Raw genomic sequence first — 27,165 nt, forward strand, 5'->3', positions numbered from 1 at the left:
CCGAGCCACTCCCTCAAAGCTCCACCGAAGGCTGAGACCCTTCTTCATGACAGAGTATAGAAGTAACAAACATGCCCGACGGTTTTTATACAGTTGCTAGAACGTTTTAGTTTCCAACAAATGAAGATTTTTCCTCCTTTTCTTTGAACATTAATTACATTTTACAAATTTTTGTGTTTTGTTTAGCTTTGCTTTGTTCTGTTGTGTTTGTACAACAAAAGGGACAGTCCATGGCCCGGGGTCCCGCGTTAGCAGAGTTTGGCTGTCATCTGGTCCGACTGTTTGAGGATCTCCGTGTTGTAGAGGTCCAGTGCGTGGTTCACCCTGATGATCTCGCTGTTGGTCAGTTTCAGGCGGTGTTTCAGCATACACGAGAACAGGTCCAGCTGGGGTTTCCCCGGGGCCACCGGAGGGGCCAGGCGATTAATTCGGTCCCGAATATCCAACAAGAGGAGCATCACCGACGAAGAGGAGTAGAACTGGCCGCCCTGTGTGTAGGACTGATTAACCTGCTGCACTGCGCTGCGCAGGAGGTCGGCGTTGAACCTCAGGCTGTACCCAAACACCTGCACATCCGAGATCTTGATGTAGAACTGCCTCTTGGAGGGATCAGACAGGTCCACGGGGCCCTGGCCAGTCTCATTCCGCAGCAGGGTAGGTAGCCGAGTCCGACTACGTAGGTAGATGTGGACCGTCTCAAAAAACGTTTTCCACCGATTGCCCAGCAAGAGAGTCCAGTTGTAGCATTGGCTGTTTTGGAGACGGATCTTCTCCCAACGAGGGTAGCCGAATTCCCCAAAGGGCATGTTCCAGCCCTCGGAGTGGCTCCCGCTGAAGGGATTGACATAGACAAAGAACATGGGGTCCAGGCTGCTGTTGCGCATCTGGCAGATGCGCATGGACATGCCGATCACCATGTGTATGAAGTCCATTCGGTTCTTGTTGCTCTTGAGAGTGAGGGACATGCGCTTGCGCCACCGAGGGTCGAAGAAGGTGTCCAGGCGGATCTCGTTGCTGATGAAGGTGGTATGGACGTAGAGGCGCGAGTCCATCTTCTGCAGCAGGTACTTCAGCTCCAGGTCCTGGAAGTCCAGGTCGGTCTCGAAGCTGATGAACTGCTCGCTCCGCTCAGAGTCCACGTTCTGTGGTTCGCAGCGGCCTCGGTACAGCTTGTAGCCTTTGTTGCAGGAGCCACAGAGGGAGATGTTGGCCAGGCTGCACATGGCGCAGCTGTTGTTCCCTCCTATGATGCAGGGGATGGGGCGCTGGCAAAGTGTGGTGCTACCGTGGCACACACAACTCCTCTGGCTCTCCAGGAAGGTTCCCCAAAACCCGTTCTCGTTGCAGTAGAGAAGAGACTGGACCCTTGCAAGCCACTGCTGAATTGTCCTGGGGAATAGAGGAAAAATGGAGTACATTAACCACTTGGCGGGGGTCTGAGTTGCTCTGTACAAATGATAATAGAAATTGGAGCCACCCAAAGAGTGACTAGACTGGGGGGAGAAGTTATAACTGGAAAAACATTGAATGTAAGTTGCAATGACTAAATTGTGGCTCCAATGCCACAAAACAGCTCTATGACATCACACCTTACTGTTCTCATAATATGCAATGTCTTCATCTGTAAACAGGAGGTGGAGTAAATTTGGGGGAATTCCCCTCAGCTCTATGATTCCAATCCAATAGCCCCAAAGAAGTATTATTTAGGAAATAAAAGTATCTAAACACAAGTACTCTAAATGGATGACAAGAAATTGTAAAAATAATAATAATAATAATAAATAAGAGTCATGGAAAGGACCTTTGGGGTTATTTCTTTTAATCCATATCAGATGATTCAACCCCTTCCACACAGTGATCCAATAGGGTTATATAACATTCAACAACTTCAACAAAAACCAAATTATACTTTGTCATATTCTTGAAATCATGTGGTGCCCCCATCCTGATGACCTTGCATGATTCTCACAGTGATTTTCTCAAAACATGCAAGAAAGCTGTTATTTCAGCCATTTCCCCAGAGCTCCAAATTCTCAGTTCAGTGGCATTCCAATGTCACATGCATCTCTAGGCCCGTCTGCCCCTCAGCACTATAAATGATACCAGAATCTATACCCCGATTCCAATGAAGATGGATATATGCTCAGATAAGAAGCAACAGGAGAACGGGTACAAATACACAAGACAGTCAGCCTGGAGGCCTCTCATCTTTCCTCATTTTTGTGCAAGTCACCTCTTGGCTGCCTTCCATGCCACAAATAATTCCTTACATGTGTCTAGCACTTTTTACCCTGCACGGGATGCAGTCACTTCGATCTTCTTATTTGAGTCTCACAACAACACCCCTAAAACAGCCTAAGGATGGAGGCCATTGAGAGATTTCCTAAAACCCTGACTCTTCCACAATCAGCTGAGGAATGCTGGGCAGTGCCCCTCGCCCTCCAGTCACAGCATGGGGCTGCGGTAAGGATTACATAAATTTTTATACGAAGGCTTAGCTTCAAACTTGGTAGGTATTAAGAGCCCGATAAAATTTAGCTCTTATTATTCCTGCAAAGGGACTGTCAGGTTTGTTTTATAGACATGGCAACAGAAACTCAGATGGAAAGTGACGGATTCCAACTCATGTGATGAGTACAGGCAGCTCTTGGCTCCTCGTTGTTGCTTTTGGCAGGACCAGTCAATCAAGGGTCAAGAAGACTTTTCTTAAGGTCCCACGCATGGTGGTGATGTGGATGGTGACAGTGGTGGTGTCTGTGGTTCAGGATCTTCATTTTAGGAAGCTGGACACAGGAGCCGATTTACCTCATTGGGCCCTTGGGGGGAAGTGTTAGCAGACCACATGTGCTATCCCTGCACTGATGATCCACAATGACCACAGCATGAGTACCAGGAGCCAGTGGAGCCCGGTGCCCAAAAAGCATGGCTATGGACCCAAGCAGAACTGAGTTTAAGCTCAGCTATGGCGCTGGGGGCAAGTCACTTCATCTCTTTAGGCCTCAGTATCCATATCTACAGCGGGGATCATAAAGCCCATCTCATGTGGCTGGTGAGAGGATACAGTGAGATAATATATTTAAAGAGCTTAGAAAAGCCTGGCATTGAGCAATTATGGAAAAGGTAGTAATAAAAAGTACTCTTATCCCAGAGAATAAGCGTTTCCTTTGAAGGCACTGAGACACTCTCAAGGATGCCGCTATCTCTCCCGGGTTTGAGGGAAGCCATTTTGTAATACCCATTTGAAAATGGATACTGTTGAAATGGCTTCCTGGCATGCTTTGCTTCAAATAAGTGGCTTATCAGCTGAGAGAAAATGGAGGAATAATTAGCTTTTGGAAACACTCTGCCTTTTAAATTCATAGAACCCTCCCTGCCCTTGGCAACGAGACCACCCTACAGCACCCCAGACCGTGGCCTTGGGACCCCACCCTTTCTCCTCAGTTTCCCTTCAGGCTCTTAGGCTTCAGAGGAGGGGCCTCTCCTTCCCCAGCACCCAGCCCAGAGCCCAGCTCTATAAACCTTTGCTGAACAAATGAATTTTGCTGAATGAATGAACAGAGCTTATTAATATTTTTCACTTAAAAATTAAAAAAAAGAAAAAGAAAAACAAACTTCCCTGTCTCCCCCCCCCCACCCCCCCAGGACTGCAGGATCAGTTTTTCATACCATCCGCCCACACCGCTCCCGGCCTCCCTGGTCTCTGCTTCGTGAGACCAATCCCATTACAGCCTGGAGAACAGCAGCAGGCCCAGCCTTCAGGAACACGGAGCTGGAATAATAATGAGCTGTGTGGCTCTCACCTCCCAAACCAGAACATTGACTGAATATTGGGGTATGAGTCATCTGATATTTTTGTGAGCTGCAGGGGCCCTCCACGCGGCTCTGATTGCGTGATTCCATCTGACAAGAGCGTCATTTCAAAATGCCTCTTTCAAATGGCCCACACTTGCTCCTGTCACTCCCTCTCCAAGTGACAGGACAGTACCCCATTTAGAGCTCCTCTGTCCCCATCTGCAAGGCATTCTATAACCCCGTAGAGCGCCCCCTTTCCCGTGTCTCATCATTGGGACCCTTTGTCGGGGCCGCAGCCCCCACTCCTTGAATCAATGCTTCATTGTGGCTACACTCTCAGAATCCTCGGGAGGGGGGACATACGAAGATGAAAGTTCCTGGTGATGCTGCAGGGAGCAGTGGGGCCAGTGGCCCATTAGGATTCCAGCCCTGTCGAGCAGGAGGGGTGGCGGACAGAGGCCCTCTGAGAGGCCTCAGCGAGCTGCGCAGCACCTGCATCTCCTGACCTCAGAATAATCATGAGGTCGTGGGCTGCATCAAAGAAGGCATTAATGATACAGCTCGAGGGCTTGGAAAGGAGGTGGTGTTCAGGGGGAGCCCGGAGCGCAAGGCTGCAGGAAAGACGAAGGAAAAAGGTGGGGCCTGGGGATGGGTGGTAAGAGAAGGGGAAAGGACTTGGGGACAGAGTGACAGGGAGCAGGTGGAGCCGATGAGCAGAAGGGGCTACCCAGAGCCACTGGAAGGGCAGAAGGTGAAGGGATTCAATAAGAGTAGGCAGTTCCAGAAACAGAAACACTCTGCTGAGATTTGCTGGTCAGAACTCACAGACTCAGTGAGTGTGGACATTGGATGGACCGCCTGGGAGTGGGCTAGTGGTTCATCCCTGTCCCGGATCGGAGAGGGACCGAGGTTACCAGGAAGCCCTGACTCCCAAGGTCAGTGAGCACTTCTTTGCTTTTCAATATTTCATCTTGAGATTATACCCAGAAAATAAAAAGCTCATATCATTTTTTTTTTTGGTGTATTTCTTTTTAACACAAGAAAACTCCAGTAATGTGAAACTGGCATCAATGTGAACAATCCCCTATACCTTCTCCATCTCCAGGCAGTGCTCTGAATGATAACCATTAAGTCACAACTCTGCAAGGCTCAACTGCAGGTGGCACCCTGATCCAGCTGGGGGAGTCTGTGGCTTACAGCTATTGAGCACTCACTGTACAACAGGCAGAGTGCTAGAGGCTCTTTGTGCCCACGTCCCCTGAGCAACATGTGTACCTGTCTCAGTGTTACAGATAAAGATAAAAGAGTTCTCGGGACATGAGATAACCTGTCTATGATCACGCAGTCACTCCACATTCAAGCCCCAGACCCTACCTCTGGCATGGGTGCACTTTCTGCTGTGAACCACAAGGTGAAATTATTACAATAAGCCAGACAAGGGGGAAGCAAGCCACCCGAAGAGAGATGAATTGAGATAATGGAAAAACACAGAAAGTTTGAGCTTGTGAAGGGCCTATTATCACATTCCTTGCTTCCTCTGGACCTGCCAGGGTCCCTCTCCTCCATTCACAGATAATTGGGGCTCATGGACAAGTGCACAGGGAGAGGCTGGGGACCCGGGGTAGGAGGGACTGTGATCTATAAATATCATTTCCCAGGTTAGCTGGTGACAGTCTGCCTCAACCCTGGCAACAGAGAAGCAGCTTAATAGGCCAGCTCCGGAGGGGAGGGTCTTACAAAACTGACAGTCAGTGCGAGGCAACAAGGACCAGGTTTAAAATGCTTTTCTTGGTCCCTAGGGATCCCCAGTATCTTCCATTTGCATCCAGAGCTGAACTCCAGTACATCCCAATCAGCATCTCTCGGTTGGATGGAATTTCAGTTCATTCTGGTGAGGGGCCAGCAGAGAGAAGAGTGGGCTGGGGGAAGGGGGTAGGGCAGGAAGCTGCGTTTTTCATTTCTAAACTGGAAACCCCCGACGCTTGATTGATAAGCACCCGTGGTGGCTCCAAATGGAGCAGCTTGGATCACAGAAGCAGAGAACTTTCAAGAAGGCTTGCAAACGCTCGGCCCATCTCCTTCATGTTCTGACTGTGAGATGGAAGAACAGTGTTTCTCAAGGGCTTTCTACCTCATGGCTGTCACCTCTTTACATCACCCCATGAGACTTCCATTCCACTGATGAAGGGATTGAAGGTCAGAGAGGGATTGTGATTCACCCATGGTCACACAGCATAGACACGGCAGACCAGAGTTGAGCATTTCTGGATCCAAATCCAACCAATTCTCTTTCAGTTACCCTGCAATTTGTTCCTGATTCTCAAAACCCTAGACGGGAAGATCAACTAGGCTTGGGGCCACGGAGACACCTCTGCTACTCCCCTGCTGGCTCTGTCTTTACCTCAGCCAGGGTTTTCTGGCAACACGACAGGTCTCCCCATGAGGTAGCTCGTCATTTGGAGGACAGAGGCTCTGCCTCCCAGGGCTTCCCATCAGTGCTTTCAAAGGCTCACATCTCCCTTTCAGAACCATCGGGCTGGGGAGCCCTGGCTGGGATTCCTAATTCAAGCAACCTCCCTGCTGATTTTAATTGGAGGTTTTGCCTAAGATGGGAAGGCAGTGCCTGGCCTCTGGCATTTTAGGGAAGATCATACAAATGGTGTGCCAAAGAAGGGGGAGCCGGTTCTAGGCTAAAATAGAAAACTCTAATCCATAAGTCTTATTTGCCTCACAGGAGTGTGTTTTTTTTTAAAGTGGAGAGGAAATGAAAAAAAAAAAAAATGAAATTGGAGTTCTGAATTATTCTTTTATTTAAGCCCTGCACTCCCTCTTTGGCGTTTCTCTGACATTGTAATGGGGTCTGAGTGATTCTGTGTGGATCCACTATGGAGACCAGAGACGAAACTGGGGAGACGAATCGTTGTGTTTAGGTTTAGGTTTCTGAGGCTGCTTTGTTCTTTTGTTGAGCTGAGGGTGGGGTGTGTGTGTGTGTGTGTGTGTGTGTGTGAGCGCGCGTGTAAGGAATGGTGCTCCTACAAGATGAATATGTCAATGGTGCCGTGGTGCTTGGGGCTTAGCTGGAAGGTGGTTTATGGATGTGCTAGTATGAATTATAACTGGCCATCAGAGCCAGTCTGTTCATCACTTTCCCTGATAAACAGCTAGCTTTTAGTCATTCTCCTATCTGAATTTCTATCATTGCCTTAATAACCCATGTCCCCTACTTCCCCCAGTTCTTCACGTGCTATTGGAGCCACATCAAGTGGCTCAGAACCACTAGGAAAAAAAGACCAAAGTGAGGTATCCTGGGCTCTTGCCCCGCTGAGGATATTTTCTAGTTTGGAGCTATAGAGAGAAGGCAAGAGGTCTTCCTTGTGGAGGGCAGGGGTGAAGAGAGGAAGGAAGGAGGAGAGCAGCCACGTGAAAATCCAGTGGGGTCTTTAAAATTAGGTTGTCAGGAGCTTAATTGGGGAGGATTATGAAACGATTTTTGCAATTACACAGTTCTGTGTCTGGAAGGAGGTGACAGGCGACATCAGCTGCATATTCAAATGCAGTGCTTTGCTTTGGGGCATGGTCGCCCTGAGGACAAGTGAGGGAAGGAGCAGAAGCAGCCGGGATGAGGGCAGTACTGGAAGCAGCCTGGTGCTCGCAGGTGGAGAGCTTGTTCATCCTTCCAGGGCTACTGGCTGGACCAGGAAGGATTCCAAACAAAAGGATCCCAAAGAAAGGAGGGGCTTCTAGGATGTGGGAGTACTGTAAGTGCAGGGCCCTGCTCTAGCACTGTTTAACCTTGGCTATTTGACCTTGCTATCTGACCTTGAATAACTCCCCTGTCCTCTTTGACTGATTTCTCTCATCCATCAAATGAGGAAGGTAATAACCTACTTTGCACCTTGTCTTAAGAAGCAGAATTGAATCTGCAAAACTCCTGGGAGGTTTCCAGTGCAAGGAAGCTCTGACTGACCATTAGCCATCATCATTACCGAAGGCAAGGAGCAGCCATGTTTTATCAATGACTCAGGTAAAAATATTCCTGTTGGTAACTAGAACAGCCAAGTTGATTATAGCATAACATCCTAGTCTCCCTGGCTGTTCACTCTCCATAGTTCTAATGAATGCTGTCTCCGTGATGTTTGCACAAGAAAGTGCTAGATATAGGCTTTGGAGTCAGGGGGAAAAACAAAAATGTCTTGAATCTGAGCTCTGTTACTTATTATTTAACCTTGAACTGATTGCTTGTCTTTTCCAAGCTTCTGTTGTCTCAACTACAGAACTGAATGATAACTCACCCCATTCAAGGATATTCCAGGCTCAGGTAAGATATGACAAATACTTCTAACATACAGTAGGTGCATACTGTCTCTCATGAAAACAATCTACTGTGCTCCTCTGGAGCTCAAAGGGCAAATGGTCCCCTTGAAATCAGCTATTATAGGTGTAAAAATACAAGGGAGGGAGAACTCAACAAATGCCACTAGATCAGTTGAATATCAATGTTAAACAAAAAGAATTTTTATACTTAACCTCTTCTGTACACCAGAATCAAAACAGATGGATTGCAGATGTATGTGAAACAATAACAACCACCAAAGAACTCAGAAGAAAACACAGGGGAAATCTATGCATGATGTCAGAGTAGGGAAAGAGTTCTTTAAGTCACTTAAATAGAGGAAGAAGCTAATTTTCAATGAGAGAGTATATTTGCAATATCTCTAGCCAATGAAAGATTGGATCCATAATATATGCTGTGGTCAGATTGTAGTCCCCAAATTCAGAGGTTGAAATCCTAATCCCCAGGGTGATGGAGTTAGGATGTGTTGCCTTTGGGGGATCATTAGATCATAGGATTTGGCTACATAGAGAATCCAAAATCCTTTGCCAAGCACCAAATTTGTCAATGCCTCATTCTTGGACTTCTGAGCTTCCAGAACAGCAAGAAAAGAAAAAATCTGTTGCTTATAAGACACCCAGCCTAAAGCCTTTGGTTTTAGCCATTTAAACAGAATAAGACATTACATAAAGCACTACAAATCAGTAAGGAAGTCATTAGCATAAAGGGAACATAAGCAAATGGTAGGAGCAGTCACATCATCATAAAAATGGATATTCAACAGGCCAATAAGCACATGAAACCCAACTTCATTCATCATCAGGACAATGCATAATAGAAGTGCAATGAGATATCGTTGCATCAGGATGGCTAAAATAAAATTAAAAGATAAAATAAAAATGATGGAAAATGCCAAATATTGGCAAAGATGTGGAGCAAACAAAACTCGATTATGCTACTTGGTTCAGCAATTTTGGAAAACTGCAAGTATCTACTGAGGCATCAAGGAAGTTGAGTATGTAGATACTCTACATCTCAGCAATTCCTCCTATAGTAGTACCCAGCACAATGTGTACCTAAGGCTGCCAAGAGACATGAGTTCAACTGAAGCAGTACTGTGAGAGTCTCCAAGCTGGAGACTAGGGAAATGGCCATCAGCGGAATAGGGTCTACACACCCTACGGGGTACACTGGAGGAGGAGTGGGCCACAGCTCCTTGAGACAACATGGAGGAACAGCACTGAGGAATGAAAAGGCGAAAGAGCCAGACACAAAGTGTCCATGCTGCATTTTTAAAAGGCAAAATTGACCTAGTGTGGATGCAGCCGTGGGCAGAGCTACTCCCGCAGAGAGAAGGTGACTACACCCTAGGCTAAGAGGACACAGAGAGCTTCAGTGCAGTGACTGCCCCTTCCTTCCTTCTTCCCTCCATCGCTCTCAATGTCCCTTTCTTCCTTCTTTCCTTTCTATTGATAGAAGGCCCTGTTCCTTGATCCAGGTGCTGTTTGCACATGTGGATTCAGTTTGTACAAATTCACCTTGCTATATGCACTGACTGTTTCTCTAAATATGCAATACTTCCATGAGACACTTAACTACATAAATCCTTTAAAACAATAATGTTAAGGCAACAGCACATGATTTTTTTAATACCACTTTCAAAGTTTCTAAAGTCCTTTTGTTTGTTGTCTAGCTCCAGTGATCTTCTGTGTCTTGGGTTGGGTTAAAAGGATATCATGAATCACATTGTCATATGAAAAACTAAGACTCAGACAGGAGAAGTGTGGTCCTGATGGTCACCAGTGACTTGTCATGTCAGCAGACTATAACTTGTACAAGTGTGAGATTGTTGGATGAATTTAGAGGACGGACAGAGGTGGGAGAAAGAGTCAGGAGGTGCCTCTGAAGTAGGATAAAAAAAGAGCTCCCCACAAAAATTTTAAGAACTTAGTTCTATTTCTGATACAATCCCCTGAGCCGCCAGATTCTCTTCCAAATAGAAAGCTACTTCCAAGCCTGAGGAAAATTAAAAAAAAAAAAATACTAAAAAACAATAAAAGGAATTGGAGATGCTTATTTTCTTGCCTTAGGTTGTCAAAGTGAGTCAACTACTTGCTACAAATGCAGAATGACAGACACGGATGGAATGGATTCATCCCCACCAGTGCTGGCTTAAACAGACCTCATGTAGTGCTCCGCCACCAGCCCTCAGCTCCCTGCCCCTCATCCACACTCCACCCCTTTGGGATACCATGGTGTTGGGCTTCACGGTTTTCTTTTTTACACTATAAAGAGAAAAGAAATGCTGAAGATATTTTTAGCTTTAAAGTTTCACTGTCACATGATCGGGGAGATATTTGTTGGCTCTGGTGACTGACAGCTGTCCTGGGATAGCCTGGCTTTATTCGTGGATCTGTGCCACTACTGCCCCCTCCAAATCTCCCCCCCCCTCACACACACACACACACACACACACACACACACACACACACCAGTCAGGGTCTAGCAAAGTAACCTCTGGGGGAAGTAGCCTTAGGGTGGTTTATAGTAATAGAATATCAGAATCCCAAAGCTGAATGATGCTTAGGCAAGGCGTGGTCTGTGCCAAAGTTTGGAAATTGAGTCTTGAGACATTAAGTGACCACCATGATGGTCACAGGAGTTGTACCCACAAACCAGACACCAAAATCTTAGCCTTAAGGGTGGCTCCTGAACCTTTCCAAGAATGACACTGCTAATCCTCCTCTCAGCCTTCTCCAAAGGAACCTAAAAATTTTACCTGGGGGACTGTGCATTGGGGAAAGGAAATAGTTCACTTTCAGAAGATTACTGCATGCTGACTCTGAACTGACACTAGTTTCAGAAGATGCAAAATGTCACTGTGGTCTACTGGTCAGAATAAGAGTGGTGGTCACTGATCAATGGAGTTTTAGCTCAGGCTCATCTCATGGCAGGCACAGTGGGTTTTTTTTCTGTGGTACCCTGCCCCAGTTTTAGAATGTACATTTGGGATTATTCCAAAATTGAAATACTTAGCAATTGAAAGTATATCTTCCTTTCCTCTTCCACTACCTATACTATACATATACCCGCCAAATAATAAAATGATAGTAACTTATGGGAAATGGTCCCCCTATAACCATATTCCAAGAAAAACAGCCAACAACAATACAATGACGCAAACAACAAAACATGCACCTGAGGAGCAGCATCCAGCAAGGGGTTTAAACTTTAAAATAAATCCACTAAAAAAAAAAAAAAAATCTTGGTTGACAAAGTTTCTAAAGGGCAGCTTTGCATTACAAAACATTTCTTTACAAGATCTCTGAAAAGTGTGTTCTTCTCTGTACTAAAATGTGCCACCCTGGAAAAATAAACAAATTAAAACCTGCTTATATGTGTCAGATGCTTTGATATTTCTCCCACAGAGACAGGAAATCTATGTACCTTCTCCTTGAATCTGGACAAATTCTGTCATTGCTTTAACCAATACAATAAGTCAGCAGAAACCCAACAGTTTATGGACAGAGACCTGAAGGGAGCAGCAGCTTCTACAGCCTGCCTCTTGGAAAACTCCCTCTTGGAGCTCTGGAGACTCCTTCTAACAATATGGCCACCATGTTGGAGGACCAAGTGGAGACCCAGAGATGAAGAGCCTTCAGTGGCATCCAGCCTTCTGACTACCTCTGTAAGGCACTGACATGTCAATAAAGCCTCCCTGGAGCCTCCATCCTAGCCCAGCTACTAGCTGAACACCGGTGAGTAACTCCAGTCCACTACATGTGGAAGAGAATTGCCCAGCCAATCCCAGCATGACCTTCTGACTCATAGATCATAACATGTATAGCAATTGGTGTTTTAAGCCCCTCAATGTAGATCAATCTGTTATAGACCAAAAGATATTCAGAATACTATGCACCTTGCGTCCCCAAAAGAACTCAGGATTTCTCTTTCCTGCTTTATAATTACCAAGCCATGCTCTGATTCTAGGGAGGATTTTAAAATGCCTTCTCCCTTCCCGGGATCCTAGGATCTAATCCCCAGAGCATGACATTATGACAAGATACCACTCCAGTGGTCGTGTAATTTTATACAGTGCCATTGATCTAATGAGAGAATGGAGATTAGGGTGAACCTGATCTAATCAGATGAGTCTTTAAGAAGCTGAGAATAATCTCTGGTTGTTGACAGAAGTACTCAGAAATGTCTGAAGCATGAGAAGGGCAGTCTATTTCTTTATTCCTTTGAAGATGGAGGGGCCATATGCAATGACTGGAGAATGACCTCTAGCAACACAGAATGAATTTTGGTCAACCAACAGCAAGGAAATTAAGCCAGTCCTACAACTTCAAAGCTGAATTCTACTAAATACCAGCAGAAGCTTGACACTCATTCTTCTCTACAGCATACAGGGAAGAGCCTAGCCTGGCCAACAACTTGATTTCAGCCTGTGAGCCATAAGCAGAAGGTCTGGCTATAACAGAGCCAGACTCCTACCCATGGGAACTTGGATAATCAACCTCTGTTGTTTTGAACTCTAAAAGTGTGGTGGTTTATTACACAACAATATAAAACTAATACAGTTACTCCGGGCAGTACATTTCTCCTCTCTGTTTTAATAACATGATGGTAATTGAGAAGATGATCTTTAAGGTTCCCTTCCATGTATGATACACAATTTCATAGTGTTTGGTCATCTCGCCTTCCAAAACTGATTGCTATTGTAAAGTGTGAGTGAGGACCAGTCCTCAGTGAGTTTTATTATGTCGGCTAGATTTCAAGCTCTCTTGTTTTGTTCTCTACCCTAACACTACCCCTTGTATAAAGCCTATAATGTCTGAAACTTAGTAGGTAGTCACTACATTATCTACTGAATGTAGGAAGGAATTAACGAGTGAAGATTCAGTACAAATAGTATTATAAATATTCTGACAAGAGGACTATGTCTATGTAGGAAGTCATCAAAAAACGGAATATTATTTTATAACCTCAAGCATATTATTAATTTATGTGAGTCAGTTTTCTCATCTGTAAATAGGGAAACCAAACTCTGTTCTTGCTCTCCATGGTTTGTAACAAGGATCAGATAAGATCTGCAGGGTAGAACTTGAAAATAACCTACATTTAAGGTATTTGTCTTGGGAATCGTTTACTTTTCAAGATTAGGAATGTCCCTAAGCCAAATAGGGTAAATTTATTTCCCAATTATGCCAGAAAATGGAGCACCTTCCTGCTGCTACTTTGGCAACTGCTGGTTAGCAGTCAAGCCACTTCTCAATAGGGAAGCTACCTGCAGGGACACAAAGCCATTAACAGCTGCTTAGGCAGAAGGTGTTGGAAGCTCCACTGGAAGAAGACTGTCTGGAGGACCGGGGATCTTTATCAACAGGAAGGGAAATTGCCAGTTGTGCATGACACCACACAGTCTGGGTCCTTGCCTCTTCCCTTGGTGTCAATCACTTTCTTATAAGCCTGTATTCTGAGAAACATTATCCCTTGAAAATTTTAAGAACTCTTGGCCAAGTAAGTTTGGAAATGTGCAAACTTGACCCCTTCTCTAGTTTATTTATTTATTTTTTAATAAAACATTTTAACTTTGGGCTGGGGTTGTGGCTCAGTGGTAGAGCATGTGCCTAGCACGTGTGAGGCACTGGGTTTGATCCTCGGCACCACATAGGAATAAATTAAATAAAAGGTATTGTGCGTCCATCTACAATGAAAACTATTTGAAAACATATTTTAACTTATTCAACAACAGGCATCACTTGGTTTCTCCTCTTCCCCTCATCTTGTAGGATTCACTTAGGGGAATTCAGTTGTATTTGGTTTCTACCAAACATACATTAAGGTAAGAGTACATTTGTGTAGTGAGGGGAGCGCACATCTAATGCTTGTGTGGTCCCAACATGAGCAACATCAGTATCACCTGGACATAAGACCCACCCCCACCCACTGAATCAGAAGCTTTGGGCATGGGGACCAGCCATCTGGCAGTCATTGGGGTTCCACTGCAGCTTGATCAGTGATGATGCTCATGTCAACACAGGGGAGGAACACTGAACCCCTTATATTCAGGGGGAAAAGTCCACCAATTCTCTAGTTCATCTTTCAAATGGCTTCCAGAGAATGCTTAGGAAACCAAAACATCCCTTCTATTTCTCCTTTCCAATGGCTTCCTTTCATCTAGATGATATGATTAAGTCATCTAGATGCTCAATCCCTCTGTAAGGGATAACATTAAGATTAAGACATCCAGGTATTAAATCTCTCTGTAATTTCATCCCAACATCCCCAGTCTGGATTTACTCATAATAGTAAGAACAAATGACATAAAGCACTAATGTTTATTAACCATTTAATAAACATTGCTGGGGTACATCAGATATATATCTTGGGAAATCTTCACCAGGACTGTGTGGAGAAGATACTGTCATTATTCTCATTTTAAGGTCATTATCCTCATTTTAGAGATGATGACACTAATCACACTACTCATCAGGATCTAACACCATACTGGTTCCAGAGCCCATGCACTTAATTAATCGTGATGCAGATAGTCTCCCTGACTTCTAGTTTCCCATTTCTGAATGAATTAATCCCATGTTCAATTCTTCATAAGTATATATTGTTTTCTTAAATAGAAAACCATCCTCTTCCCTGCAAGGTCAAAGCATCACCATTGCTCAACGCCCATCTCAAATGCTCCCCCACTTCAGTTCAGCACACGCTGCATCCTTATGTGCCAGATCTGTTGCCTGTCACCAGGATGCACTCACTGGTCAGCTCAAAACAAATACCAGAGTCTCCACCCTTATAGAATTTGTGGCTAAGTAAAAGAAGTCTGGGATGGAACATATCATTGCAAATTTGGCAAAGTGTTAGGGTGAAAAAAATGACATGCAAGATACAGTAAACACACACAGTAGGGCATTAGCATCTGCTTCATGATATCAGCCCAAGCATTCCTCAGATACCAGGGGATAATCTGAAATTCAAAGGATGAATAAATTGTGTAATCCTGGCAAAGAGGGAGCAGATTCTCCAATCTCCATAACTAGAATGTGTTTCCTTCTCTTGTAGGATTTATCTTTATTGTTACTCAAACCCTATAATATGGGAAGCATAATAGTACCTATTTTATAGGATTATTGTAGGGATTAAATGAGTTAATTCATGTAAGGCATTTAACACTGTATCTGGTGCATAATAAATGGTCAATATGTGTCCACAATTTTTATCTTTTTTCTTGCTGCATGACCTGGAACAATTTGCTTCACTCACAGGGGCAGGTTACCAAAAATAAGAGCTTCAGTCTTCAGCAGGACAAGCCCTTATAACTGACCTTTATGTGAGTGATTGCCAGGAAACTGACAATCCCCCTTCCATCAGATAAATATGACATCAATGCCCATGACACACTGTGTGCTCTTGGCTGGTGTGCTCTTTAGATCCCACACATTTCCGTTCCCACCAATTACAGACAAACTTACTAAATTTTTCTTTGTTCCTGAACCTGTTTATGCCAGTTGTATTGGAACAGAGTCCCTTTAAAATTTATATTTTAAAACTATCTGAGAACTATTTTTTGGTGTCTAGAGTTTCCTCTTATGAGAATGGAGGGTAGGGCTGCCCCCTGCCTCAGGAAGACCCCAGAGAAACAGAGGCCTTGATATGTTTCTGAGGAGCTCAGTCCAGCTGAATCTGTGTATATATATATTTCCTGTCTTTTGTCCCACTATACCCTGTCTCCTCTTATAAAGGACATTCATGCTCCTGAGTCCCCTGCAGATGAAGAGGTGAGACAGAAGAGGTCTCCTCTGTCTTCCTCAAGGCTGGTTTTCAATAACCTATTTTCTTTACCAAGCTCTGTCTGGTGATTTTAGTGGAAGTGATAAGTGGAACTTCATTTCCCGGTAACAGTATCTGCTATAAGTATATCATGAAATTAAGAGTAGAATAAATCAGTGATGTGTGAGCTGCTCTTCTAGGTGAAAACTTATTTGAATTCTGTTGGAAAATTCTATAAAGATCAGTTACTAACAAAAATGGTCATCAATTTAAATAAAAGAGAAGTAACTGAGAAAGATGGGGAGAGATTATAAAAATCTAGAAATATTGAAATTGTTTCTAAAGAGTCTAAACTGTTGTTTTGCTTTGTATAAGCTAAAGTGGGAAATATTATATGACTATGAGTGTAAGTTTATACAAGAAAGTCGGTAGAATGCAATCACAATACACCAACACTTCAAAAAGAGTTTTTAGTTCTACTTTTAAAATATCGCTAAGGAATTCACACTTACACAATGTAAGTTAAAACAAAATGGTTTATTTATGTGTAGCACGTATGGCTGATATATATATATATATATATATATATATATATATATCCCTCCTTCAATTTAATTTTTTCTATTCACTGACAAACTTTGGGTCTCCAAATTTGTCTGAGAAGAAGACTTGTTCTTTGAATTTTGACTATGTGCTAAAGGCAGCATATGTGGAGGCATATGTGATATAAGTACTATTACTGACTCTCCTAGGTTAGGTACTCCCATCAACTCCGTCATACCAACCAGGAAACTGAAGTTTGGATATCTTCATACTGGGCCTCGTTGACATGGACATGGAATTGGTAGTCACACACCTGCCCTGTCAGACTTAAGAGTTGTAAGAATCAAAGTTCTACTGAAGTTCTACTATATGGTTTAATTTTGGTAAGATTGTGCATTGTCTCATACAACAAAAACATCTATTTTTTTTTTGAAGCAGAAACAGTATCATCATCAAATCCCCAGAGCCTACTTCTGTGCTGGATTATGACCACCAACTCCATAGGGTCGCTGTTCTTATCCTGCCCATGAAGATGAGGAAACAGAGTGCTCTGGTAGGTTTAAAGGCTTGTGGAAGTTACACACCTAATAAGTGGCAAGGCCAGAACAGTCAGTCTGATAAGTCGAAACTGACTTGGGTGCAGTAAAGTGTAAGAAGCCACATCATTTTGTCCCGCTACAAGAAAATATGAAGATTCAATCCGGAGGCAACCTGTATACAGTTCAGAAAGAAGAATGGAAACCACTGTGGAGATTGAGGGTCATCTGATTAGTGATAATGATTATCCTGGTAGCCAGAATCTTTGTATAGAAACCAATTAAACACTGGATGGTTGGGGGAATATGTTAACAGCTGACATGGGTTCAGAAGTTATGGCCCCAAGATTGGAGCCTGAAGTTGATGCCTCCAAGAAATTTCCATCCTGACAATACATAATTACATTGTGCTTGGCTGCAGCCTGGACCACCAGGTCAAGGCCGTGTGAATTTGAGAAGTAAAAATAAACCAAAGACCAAGAGTCATTGGAAAAGGCAAATAATTATACTGACTGCCATTGAGTTAATCTTCCATGAATCTGCTTTGCCTCGCCATACTATAATCTCTTAAAAAATCAGTAGAATTCAAGAAAGAAGCTTCAAATCACATCGACATTAAACAAACCTAGTATGAATTTTGCTTCAATTTACTGAAATGAATGAGCTCTAAGAAGTGTTTGTTTTGATCCTGTTTTAAAATTTTCTTTTCCCCAATGAGGAACATTTCCCAACATAATAGGATTCATAAGAGATACTAGTGGGATTTGGACCTGGATCAGCTGAAATCTCCATTTATGGTTTCCATTTTACCAAGTGCCTGAACTGTTAGTCTGATGCCCTGAATTTCAGTCATAGTCTCCTCAAAAATTCCCCAGTGAACTTGGACAAGTCATTTCACTCCCTTGTTCTTAGTTTTTTCCACTGGTGAATGAAGAAGACAATTTAAACATATTCAACATATGTAAAAAAAAATCCCCAGATTATTTATATGCTTATTATTTATATGTTTATTATTTATATGCTTATTATTTATATGCTTATAGACTCAATTTTCAACATGACTTGGGGAACACAATCTCAGTACAAAATAATCTATTTCTCTATCCCTTACACAAAGTTTTCTGAATACCCTACTGTGTGCTGGGTACCGCGCTGGGAAGTTATGAGGTATGTCTAATGGGAGAGACAGACACTGATAAACAAAGGTATAATGGTAAACTGAGATTTGCAAAGCAGCTGGGAAGTTGGAATGCCAAGAAAGCATATGAACGAGTCCTGAGAAAGCCCTTCAATGGAGTGAAACTGTTACTGAGAAAGGAACATTGGTGGTGAGATCTAAAGGAAGGGTAGAAGCTACTACTTCAAGGGAAAGAGAAAGTAATGGAAGGAGGAAGACATATACCAGTAAAAGGAACAGCCTGCATAGTGGCCTTGGGGTGGGTGCGGGCAGCATACATTTGGTGAAGAGAAAGCCCAGTGTGGGTCTCTAGCTGACCAGACAAGAAACAGGTGTGAAACATGATGTAAGAGGTGCAGGTAGGCAGGTAATGGCAGATCTGTAGGTCACCTTAAAATTCTGCATTTTTCTACTAAAAGCAAATGAGCAGTCACCAAAAAGTTTAAAGCAAGGACGGGACAAGATTGAATTTGCTTGTTAAGTAATAATTCTGAGACCCTCTTGGAACATAAATTGGGAAGTGATCAGAGTAGATTCTGGGAGACTTACTTAAGAGGCTGTTGTAATTTCAGGCAAAAGAAGATCTTAGTTTGAACTCTAACCAACTCATTAAAATTGACTAATTAGCATCTTCTGAAAGCAACGCTGCTCAAAGTTTCAATTACTGACCTTCTCCCAATATTTCTCAATTGAACTATTATTCTCTCCTTCTCTGTGAGTGTTATTTCTCCTAGCGTTGGAAAGGACCTCTGAGATAATTAAGCTCCATTGTCTTCAAATTGTTTTAGGAAAAAAAAAATCACTTTATTTTCCCAAATGAGTTTTAATTCAGAATTCCCATAGAGAAAACAGCTGAAGAGCTGTTCTATTTAAAAGAGAGCAACAATGGTTCACCATCAACTATACGCCACCCTTGCAGGGGTGACTTGAATTCAGGTCCCTTGCTTCCCAAACAATGTCCTTTTCAACACATCCAGAGGCTAGACAATGATGTTCTGAGGACAAAATCACTGTTGGCTTGTATCTTTAAATGCCTTTGAGCAACTGGCTCAGGGCTGGGAGACCAGGTGGTCAGTAGACATTCGTGGTATTGCACCAAAGCCAGTGGAATTCAGCATTTCCCAACATTATTTTGTGCCTCTTTTCTTTCTCCCTTTGTACCTTCTTTCTTTTCTACTTTTTCTCCCTCCCTCTTTTCTTCTTCCCCTCTTCACTCCATCTTTCCATCCTTCCTCCTTCCCTTCCTCTCCCTTTTGTAATAAGAGGTGATTTCTAAGATTAGTTTGCAATTTTCAGTCTTGGTACTTGACACCTGAACACCTTGGATCATCAAACCCCAGGACAGGTAGAATAGGGTAGAAGGAACAGGAACTCATCCTTCCTAAGTTTGACTCCTACCTCCTGCCTGATGCATAATCTTTAGCAAGTCATTTAAATCTCTGTGCTTTAATTTCCTCATTCATAAAGTGGGATGAATCAGTGCTACCTCACAGAATTGTTCCAATGGTTAGATGAAGTGAAACTCAGGATAGTGCCTGGTGCACGGTGAATGCTTTGGAAATGTTAATTATTAAATGTTCTCTTGGACCTGAATTTATCCTCATTCTTCTCCCTATGGGTGTGGTTTCAAGTTCATCTTGCTTGCATAGTCTTCTCTACAGCACTTAGACTTCACAAGGCTACTCACATCTATGATTAGCCCAAAAGTGGCCCTCTGAGGCAGTAGGCAGAAATGACTATGTCTATTATACAACTGAGAAAAACAAGGTTTACAAAGTCTCAATGTCCAGTAATGACAGTTAGAAAACCCAAAGTCTATCTCTTCTCTTTCTCTCTTTTTAACTCTGCACAACTCAAGGATTTCCTGGTGGTGAGACAATACACAGAAATTTCCTTGTGAGTCCTCATCTTCCCTTGACATGTCCAACAACAGTAGTATGCCCTGACATGAGGGCCACCTCCCCTGTAAGATAACAGAAGTCCATCATAGTGTCTCCAGAGCCTCAAGTGAAATCTCACACAAGATGGGAACCTCATAAAAATTTGGTTGAGTGTTTAATCCCCCATCAGCGGGTTAGTCTGGAATTAGTTTTATTACTTTCATCTCAGCAAACACTGGGCCTTGTGGTGGGAGAGGTCTCACTTATCAGAGTGCATCTAAAGCCTAGCCCATAGTAAATGCTCAGGAATTGTGTGTTCAGTTGGCCTGCAATGAGCCAGGCCTGTTCTTGTGGCCTCCAGGAAATGTGTCCACTTGGGAATCTGCTTGGATTGAACGTGATTCAAGGCTTCGCAATTGCAGGTGAGTCAGGCTCACCCCAGACCTGTTTCCTGAATCTCAGCACATCACCCTCCTTCAATCCTAGTCTACACCTGCCCAGCCTTGGTGAGCTCACCCTGCCTTTGGCCACACCAGAGGCCCCAATCACAGCACAGAACCTCTCTTTGCAGCTGCACACTGTTTAGAAAGCAGGAGCTCTTGCTTCTCTCCACAGGGATCTTGACAAGAAGCCCACCGGCAAAATCAGCAAGATCAGTCTGATCCTGTGTGACCCTGGGTAAGCTAATTACATCTCTGCCTATCAGTTCCTTCTTCTATAAAATGGGTCCAAGAGCATCTAGTTCATGGTGATAGTGTGAGGATCAGATGAAAAAAACATATATGCCATCATCCTTAACAGTCAGTCCCTGTGATCAGAAATTTATATGCAAATATCAGTGTGTGGATAAAAAACAGTGAGAAGTAGCTATCATGTACTGAGTGTTTCCACGTGCCAGCCACCATTGGGAGCACTTGATGTTGGTGTAGATATTTAATCCTCAATACAACCCTATGACATGGGCACTATTATCAGCCCCAATTTACAGATGAGGAAATGGGGACTCAAGGATGTTAGTGACTTCTCCCAGAATAACAATGTAAGGTGACAGAGCTGGGCTATGAAATCTGGCAGTCCAACTCCAAAATCTTTACACACAGCCAGCTCAATTACCTGTAAAAACAGTTGCTATTGGCATTGGTTTGTGATAGTATTATTTATCTTAGTTGCCCTCTATCTGGTATAGTCATCTCCATATCCAATGTACTCAGTTTCTCCTGTAGTATTTAATCTCAAAAAAGAAAAGAAAAAGGAAAAAAAAGAACTCCCCAGCCCCAGCCCCTGCATTGAATTACAGCTCCCAGAATTCAAATATTCCACCTGGGCTAGGCTTTTGGCCAACCATATATGGTGGAAAAATAGCAAAAGCACCTCATTAATAAGGCTATAGTCTACAGTAAGAGAAAGGACTTGTTTAATTCATGTAAAATGCTTGGCATTTAGAACATATATACTAAAATTCACCTTTCCCTCTTCCTTTCTCTCTTTCTTCTTCCCTTTTCACTGTGTCAGGTACTTTACTAGGATCTTTAATTTTTAAAATCTTAATCCTCATACTAAACCTGAAGGCAAGTCATTATCCGGTTTAGCAAATGAGGTACAGGCACTTACATAAAGCCCTATGGCTGGTAAGTGACAGGATGCAGGCAGGATTTCTACCCATCAATGTGCAGCTAATGCCCTCTACTCCTTCCTTCTCCCATCCTGCTGCAAATGCCACCTCTCTGTGAGACAAGTAAAAATCTCCTTGGCACCTGTTGCAGTAATGGCACCCGCTCAGAGCACTCTGTCTCCTACAGAGTTCAACAAGCAGACAAATTGGAGCTGAGCAATCAGTTCATTTGCAAATACAAACTCGCTCAGCTAGAGGTGGTCCAAGGTTCCCAGTGTTAGCACCTCTGTCTGACACTGCTCCATGGCAGACAGGTGCCCTGTCGTGTGAGAAATGCTCATTAGAGCCTCAGATTCAGATGTCAGGAAGCAGCCCACAGCCAGGCCAAGGAAGTTCAGCTGTCCTGGGAAGCCTTCAGAGCCCAGTTTCCGTGTGTCCCCACTCCCGTAGCAGCAACAGTCAATGCTCTTTAAATGAATATAATTGAGTGACTTTCCTGTGGTGGCATTCTAGGCCTGCTTTCCAGGTGAATGCAGGGAGGATGTGAAGACTGGGGCAAGCTTTCTCCTCTCAGGAGAATGAGGGCATCACTGAGAGTTCTTTCTTTAAAGTTCCCAGAGGTCACAGCACATTTCTTGCTATCCACACCTGACAACTTGCACAGGAGGAGCAGAGACTTATTCACAAAAGTGGGCACCTGAGCTCAGAAGAGTCAAGGGTCACACAGCTTACTAATGGTAGAGCATAATCTCAAAATAGGGCTCCATGACTCTGCCTGGGTGTTTTTCCTGGTACCCCATTCTGTCCCTTCTAATGCCTGTCCAGGTACTCTCCTTCAGGAGTCCTCCTGAGTCTTCTCCATAGCTGGCATGCTCAGTGATGCCAAGCTTTGGAGATTCTTCTTTTTTATTAACATAAGTGCCTGCTCAGTGCCTTTGGACTTAGACCTGCATTCCCTTCTCTGAGGGGACAATTAACAAAAGATAGATGCACCTGTTTGAAGCCTGTAATAGCTCAATGTGTCTCTCCTCTACAAGATTTGCATTCAGCATGATCAGTCCTTAGGATGCACAGTTTCTTGACCTAAGGATTCAACCCCAATCTACCCTTTAGGGTGTTATGGACTAAATTACCACCCCTCCCCAGTTCCAATGTTGAACTCCCGGTAATTCAAAACATGACCGCATTTGGAGACAGAGTTTTTAAAGTAGTAAATGAAGTAAAAGGGTTGAGTCCTAATCCAACATGACTAGTGTCCTTTTAGGGAGATTAGGACCCGGATGTACTCAGCGGGAAGACCATGACAACCCAGGAATAAGACTGACATCCTCAAGCCAAAGAGAAAGGCCTCAGAAGAAATCAACTTGCCGATACCTTACTCTCAGACTTCTGGCTGTCAAAATTGTGATAAGATAAACTTCTGCTCTTTAAGCCACCCAGTCTGTGCTGTATAGTTATGTCAGCTCTTATGGACTGAAACATAGAGAGGGACGTTCTCCTGATGACCAACAGAACCCTTCACACACCCCACTGTGTTCATTTCTGGGTCCCCACAGTGCCTCATGCTGGCCATGTGGCAGATGACTGATGGATCTAAGAGAAGACTGCTTCAGAAACATATTCATGATGGCAGTGGCGGCATCTACTGCATGTGACAAGGAAGCCATTTTGCAAGTGTTAGTCCCAGGTTCCAGGTCCAGCAACACTCTAACAAGTAAGAGACTGGCAGACAAAATCTACTTGATTCACAAAATAATTACTGCAAAGGAGGTACAAAGCCAATGGGCTCTGAGTTGGATGGATTGAAGAAATCAGAAATGAGTACATTCAAGGGCATAGAGAGTCCATTTCATAATGGAAAAAAAGAGAGGAAAATGCACCAAGAAAAGTGGTTTTACATAAATGGGAGCTTAGAAGAAGAAGCCTTCTGTATGGTCTGATGCAACTGTAAAAGATTTCATGGGGGATGAAAGAAACTAGGTGCACGGACAGGATGGTTAGGTTGGAGGGTCTACCTAAAAGAACCCAGAAGGGGTTAAATCCTGAGTGCCAGCAGAGCAGGTGTTGAGGGGATAAGATGTAGGTGGCATCCTGTCTCTTCCCTTCACATGAGGTTTACAAAACTCATCATCACTGTCCTTTGAAGCTAGCTACTTCTTTGTTTTGGAGAACTCCCTGTACAACTGCACCCACTCCCTGTTACAGAAATCAAGCATGTCTTCAGGCATGTCCAAAAGTCCCCAGGGGACAAAATCATTCTTATTTGAGAACCACCAATTTACACTGTAGCTTTGGAACGATTATTTGTTCTCTTCTAGTTTTGAACTTCAGTTTCCTGGACTGTACAAGAGGGCATCAAATTTATATAACACACACACACACACACACACAAACACACACACATACACACACACACACACTCACAGAGACAATTATGGCTGCCAGAGCCTGAAAAGTGAGTTTGACTTGGCTCATTTCTTTTAACCAGTGGATTTCTTTTTAAAATAAATTGAAAGCAAAACTCTCAGCTCTGAAATGAACAGAAGCAGAGCTGTTCCAGATGAATTAGGGTGGTAAACCACCAACCCTAACTACTTGCTGTCCTGCAATGTCCTCATAGAAACCCTGGAGTCACCACTACAAACAATTCCCAGCAGCAAGCCCAAAATTCCCTGGAAGAATGGTCTGAAGGACCCAGATTTTCATCCTGGTTCTTTTCCTGTTTGTGCCTGGGAGGACAGGAAGCCCTGACTCTGGGAAGGCATTCACCCTGTCCGTCTCTATTTCCCACCATCCATCAGAACAGCGGGTCCATTCAGGGCAGGCTGGGCCTCTGAGAGTCAAGTAGGGCAGTGAGACTCTTAAGGAGGCACATGCTGTCAGGTGAGGGCCCACTCAGGGACCTGGCCAGTGAGGGCCTTCTTAAATGATTGGCTATAAGTGCCCCATCTATCTCATTTCACTCCAGGCTCTGGTCAAAAGCCCTCAAAAGTTGAGTAGACTGACTCATCAGCTAACCCAATACATTTACCTTTAAGATGGGGATGTTAAAGTCTACTTTGCCAAGTAATTTTAAAGTTAAGTAGATACTACATTTTAAGCCACCAGAAGAAGGCCACATAGCTGTTAGGGCTAGTGTTACTTCTCTTCCTCAGACAGATCAGAAAGAAACCGAAGGCTGAAAGCTCATGGTGCAATTTCCTTTGGCAGCTCTGGGGGACTGATTCTAGGACTGCCATGGATAGCAAAATCTGTGGATGCTCAAATGCCCATATAAAAGGGAGTGATGTTTGCATATAACCTATGCATATCTTCCTGCATACTTTCAATCATCTCTGGATTACTTGTAATTCATAATACAATGTAAATGCTATGTAAATCACCATGGTACTGTATTGTTTAGGGACTAATGACAAGAGCAGAAGTCTTAACATGCTCAGTGGTACAGATGCAATTCCCCCCCCCCCCAAAAATATTTTCAATTCAGGTTTAGTAGAATTTGTGGATGCAGAACCTGTTGATATGGAGAGTCCACTGAATGTTCAGGAACCCAGGTGAAATCCAATGTGGCCAGAGCCAGTAGGTGAGAAGCCAGAGGCAGTCACAAGGCATTGCTGATCTGAACAGCACGGGGCCTTGCTTACCACCCCAGATGCACCATCTCCATTGCATTTCCTTCTGTAATAAGTGGATATGATCTAAGAAACACCAGGTGACCGACTGGTGCCTGCAGAGCCGAGGTGGTGGCAGCACATACCTCTCTCTAGGCAGCTGGTGGTTGGGGTTGTGGCGGCAGCGTACACTGAGACCGAAGAGCTTGCGGGCAGTGCGCTGGATCTTTTGCCTCTGAGCCTCCGTGGCACTCTGCAGGAGCTTGTAGCGGTTCTGCAGGTCCCAGTCGTTGCCCCAGTGCTGGTGGATACTACCGATGGTCAGGAAGTGGTTGCTGGGGAGACGCTTCATAAATGACTTAAATTCATCTAGCAGGAGACAAAGGTCAAGAGAGAAAGGCTAAGCATGACAGCACCCATCAGAAGCTCTCACACTTAGCCCTGCCTCTTAATGCAGAAGGCTTGCAAATAAAACCAACTTGTCCAAGGCCCATGGAGCATTGCACAACCCTGCTCTCCTGTGAGGCAGGCAAAAGCCGCTGTGCTTTTTTAATGACATGCATCCTCACACAGCATCCTTGTTTAAGACAGGGTTTCCCAGACTTCTGCATTGGAACGCCAACTTTAGGAAAATATTCACATCTCATTTGCACTTATATGCAGCCTTTTCTTTGAATCAAATCACCATAGTTAAAAATTTAAAAATTAAAATTTAACTTAAAAATTAAAAATTGAAGCAACACTTTCTTAATGCGATTCTACGTTGAAAATCACTATTGCATGCCTACAGCAGAATGGTAGCTATAAAAATAAATTTGAAGAAAACAGTATGAATAAACTCTAGTCAGACACTGTTGCCTGCTAAGTGATCAAACCCTCATGCCTTTTTTCACTTTGAAACATAGAAAATTAGCACGTGTTAGAAAGGTGTTAAAGGCATATTAGCACCAAACAGAAACTTTCTCTTTGATGTAATCTGAACGTTTGACAGAGATCTGAAATGGATGATCCTCCCCATTCAGGCACCCAAGTGTTACGTGCAGTTGTACTGATCATCTTTGGCTTTGGGAAACCCCAGTTTAAGAGATGGTGACAACTGGTGGTGGTGGCCCATGCCTGTAATCCTGGTGCTCCATAGACTGAGGCAGGAGGATTGCAAGTTCAAAACCAGCCTCAGCAACTTAACAAGACACTGACTCAAAATAAAAAATAAAACGGGATGGGGATATGGTTCAGTGGTTAAGCGCCCTGGGATTAAATCCTAGTTTCAATAACAACAAGAGAGAGAGAGAGAGAGAAAGAGAGAGAGAGAGAGAGAGAGGACATGGTGCCACACTCTTGAGTCTCCTTGGTGAAAGTTTCCATCTCAATTTGTGACGATGAGTTTCAAAAACATCATTATTGGCTACAGCTTGACATGGTATTAGAAATGATGCAGTTTGTTTTTCTTGCTCTCCATCTAGGATTGGGAAACTGAAGCTCATGGAGGGGAAATGCTTTTCTGAAGATAACCCAGCTGATTAGCTACAAGAGCCAGGTCCAAACCCCAAAATCTTGCTTTCCAGTCTAAAATTTCCTTGCTGCACCAGCCCCACCATACATCTTCAACTACTGGGAAAATTAAAGAATTGAAGGAGTGATCATTTTTCAGGAGAAAAGGACAATGTTTGGATTAAAAGCATATCTATCTACAATCTAAAACTTTTACTTCATATTTTAAAAACATACAAGAAAACTCCAGGCATCTTAGGCACTCATTTTATTTTTAAAAATGCTCGCATTGCTTTCAGTAAGCAACAGACACAATCCTGAGCACCTAACAGAACTGATTTTTATATCAGACCTTGAAGTAGGTAGTTTGGTGCCCCTATTTTGTAGGATTAGGGCACAATG

General features: G+C 43.6%; 1 protein-coding gene across 1 annotated transcript in view; it reads right to left on the bottom strand.

Annotated features, from left to right (window-relative positions):
* Nucleotides 1-248: 248 nt before the first annotated feature.
* Nucleotides 249-27,165, bottom strand: part of Brinp1 (BMP/retinoic acid inducible neural specific 1) — a 118,849-nt gene continuing 91,932 nt past the window's right edge. The window contains exons 6-7 of the mRNA XM_027939392.2: nt 25,419-25,641; nt 249-1,389 (exon numbers count right to left, since the gene is read on the bottom strand). Coding sequence (XP_027795193.1) covers nt 249-1,389; nt 25,419-25,641 — 1,364 coding nt within the window. The remainder of the gene's footprint in view (nt 1,390-25,418; nt 25,642-27,165) is intronic.

This window comes from Marmota flaviventris, chromosome 13 (genome assembly GCF_047511675.1).
Source record: "Marmota flaviventris isolate mMarFla1 chromosome 13, mMarFla1.hap1, whole genome shotgun sequence".
Lineage (NCBI taxonomy): Eukaryota > Metazoa > Chordata > Mammalia > Rodentia > Sciuridae > Marmota > Marmota flaviventris.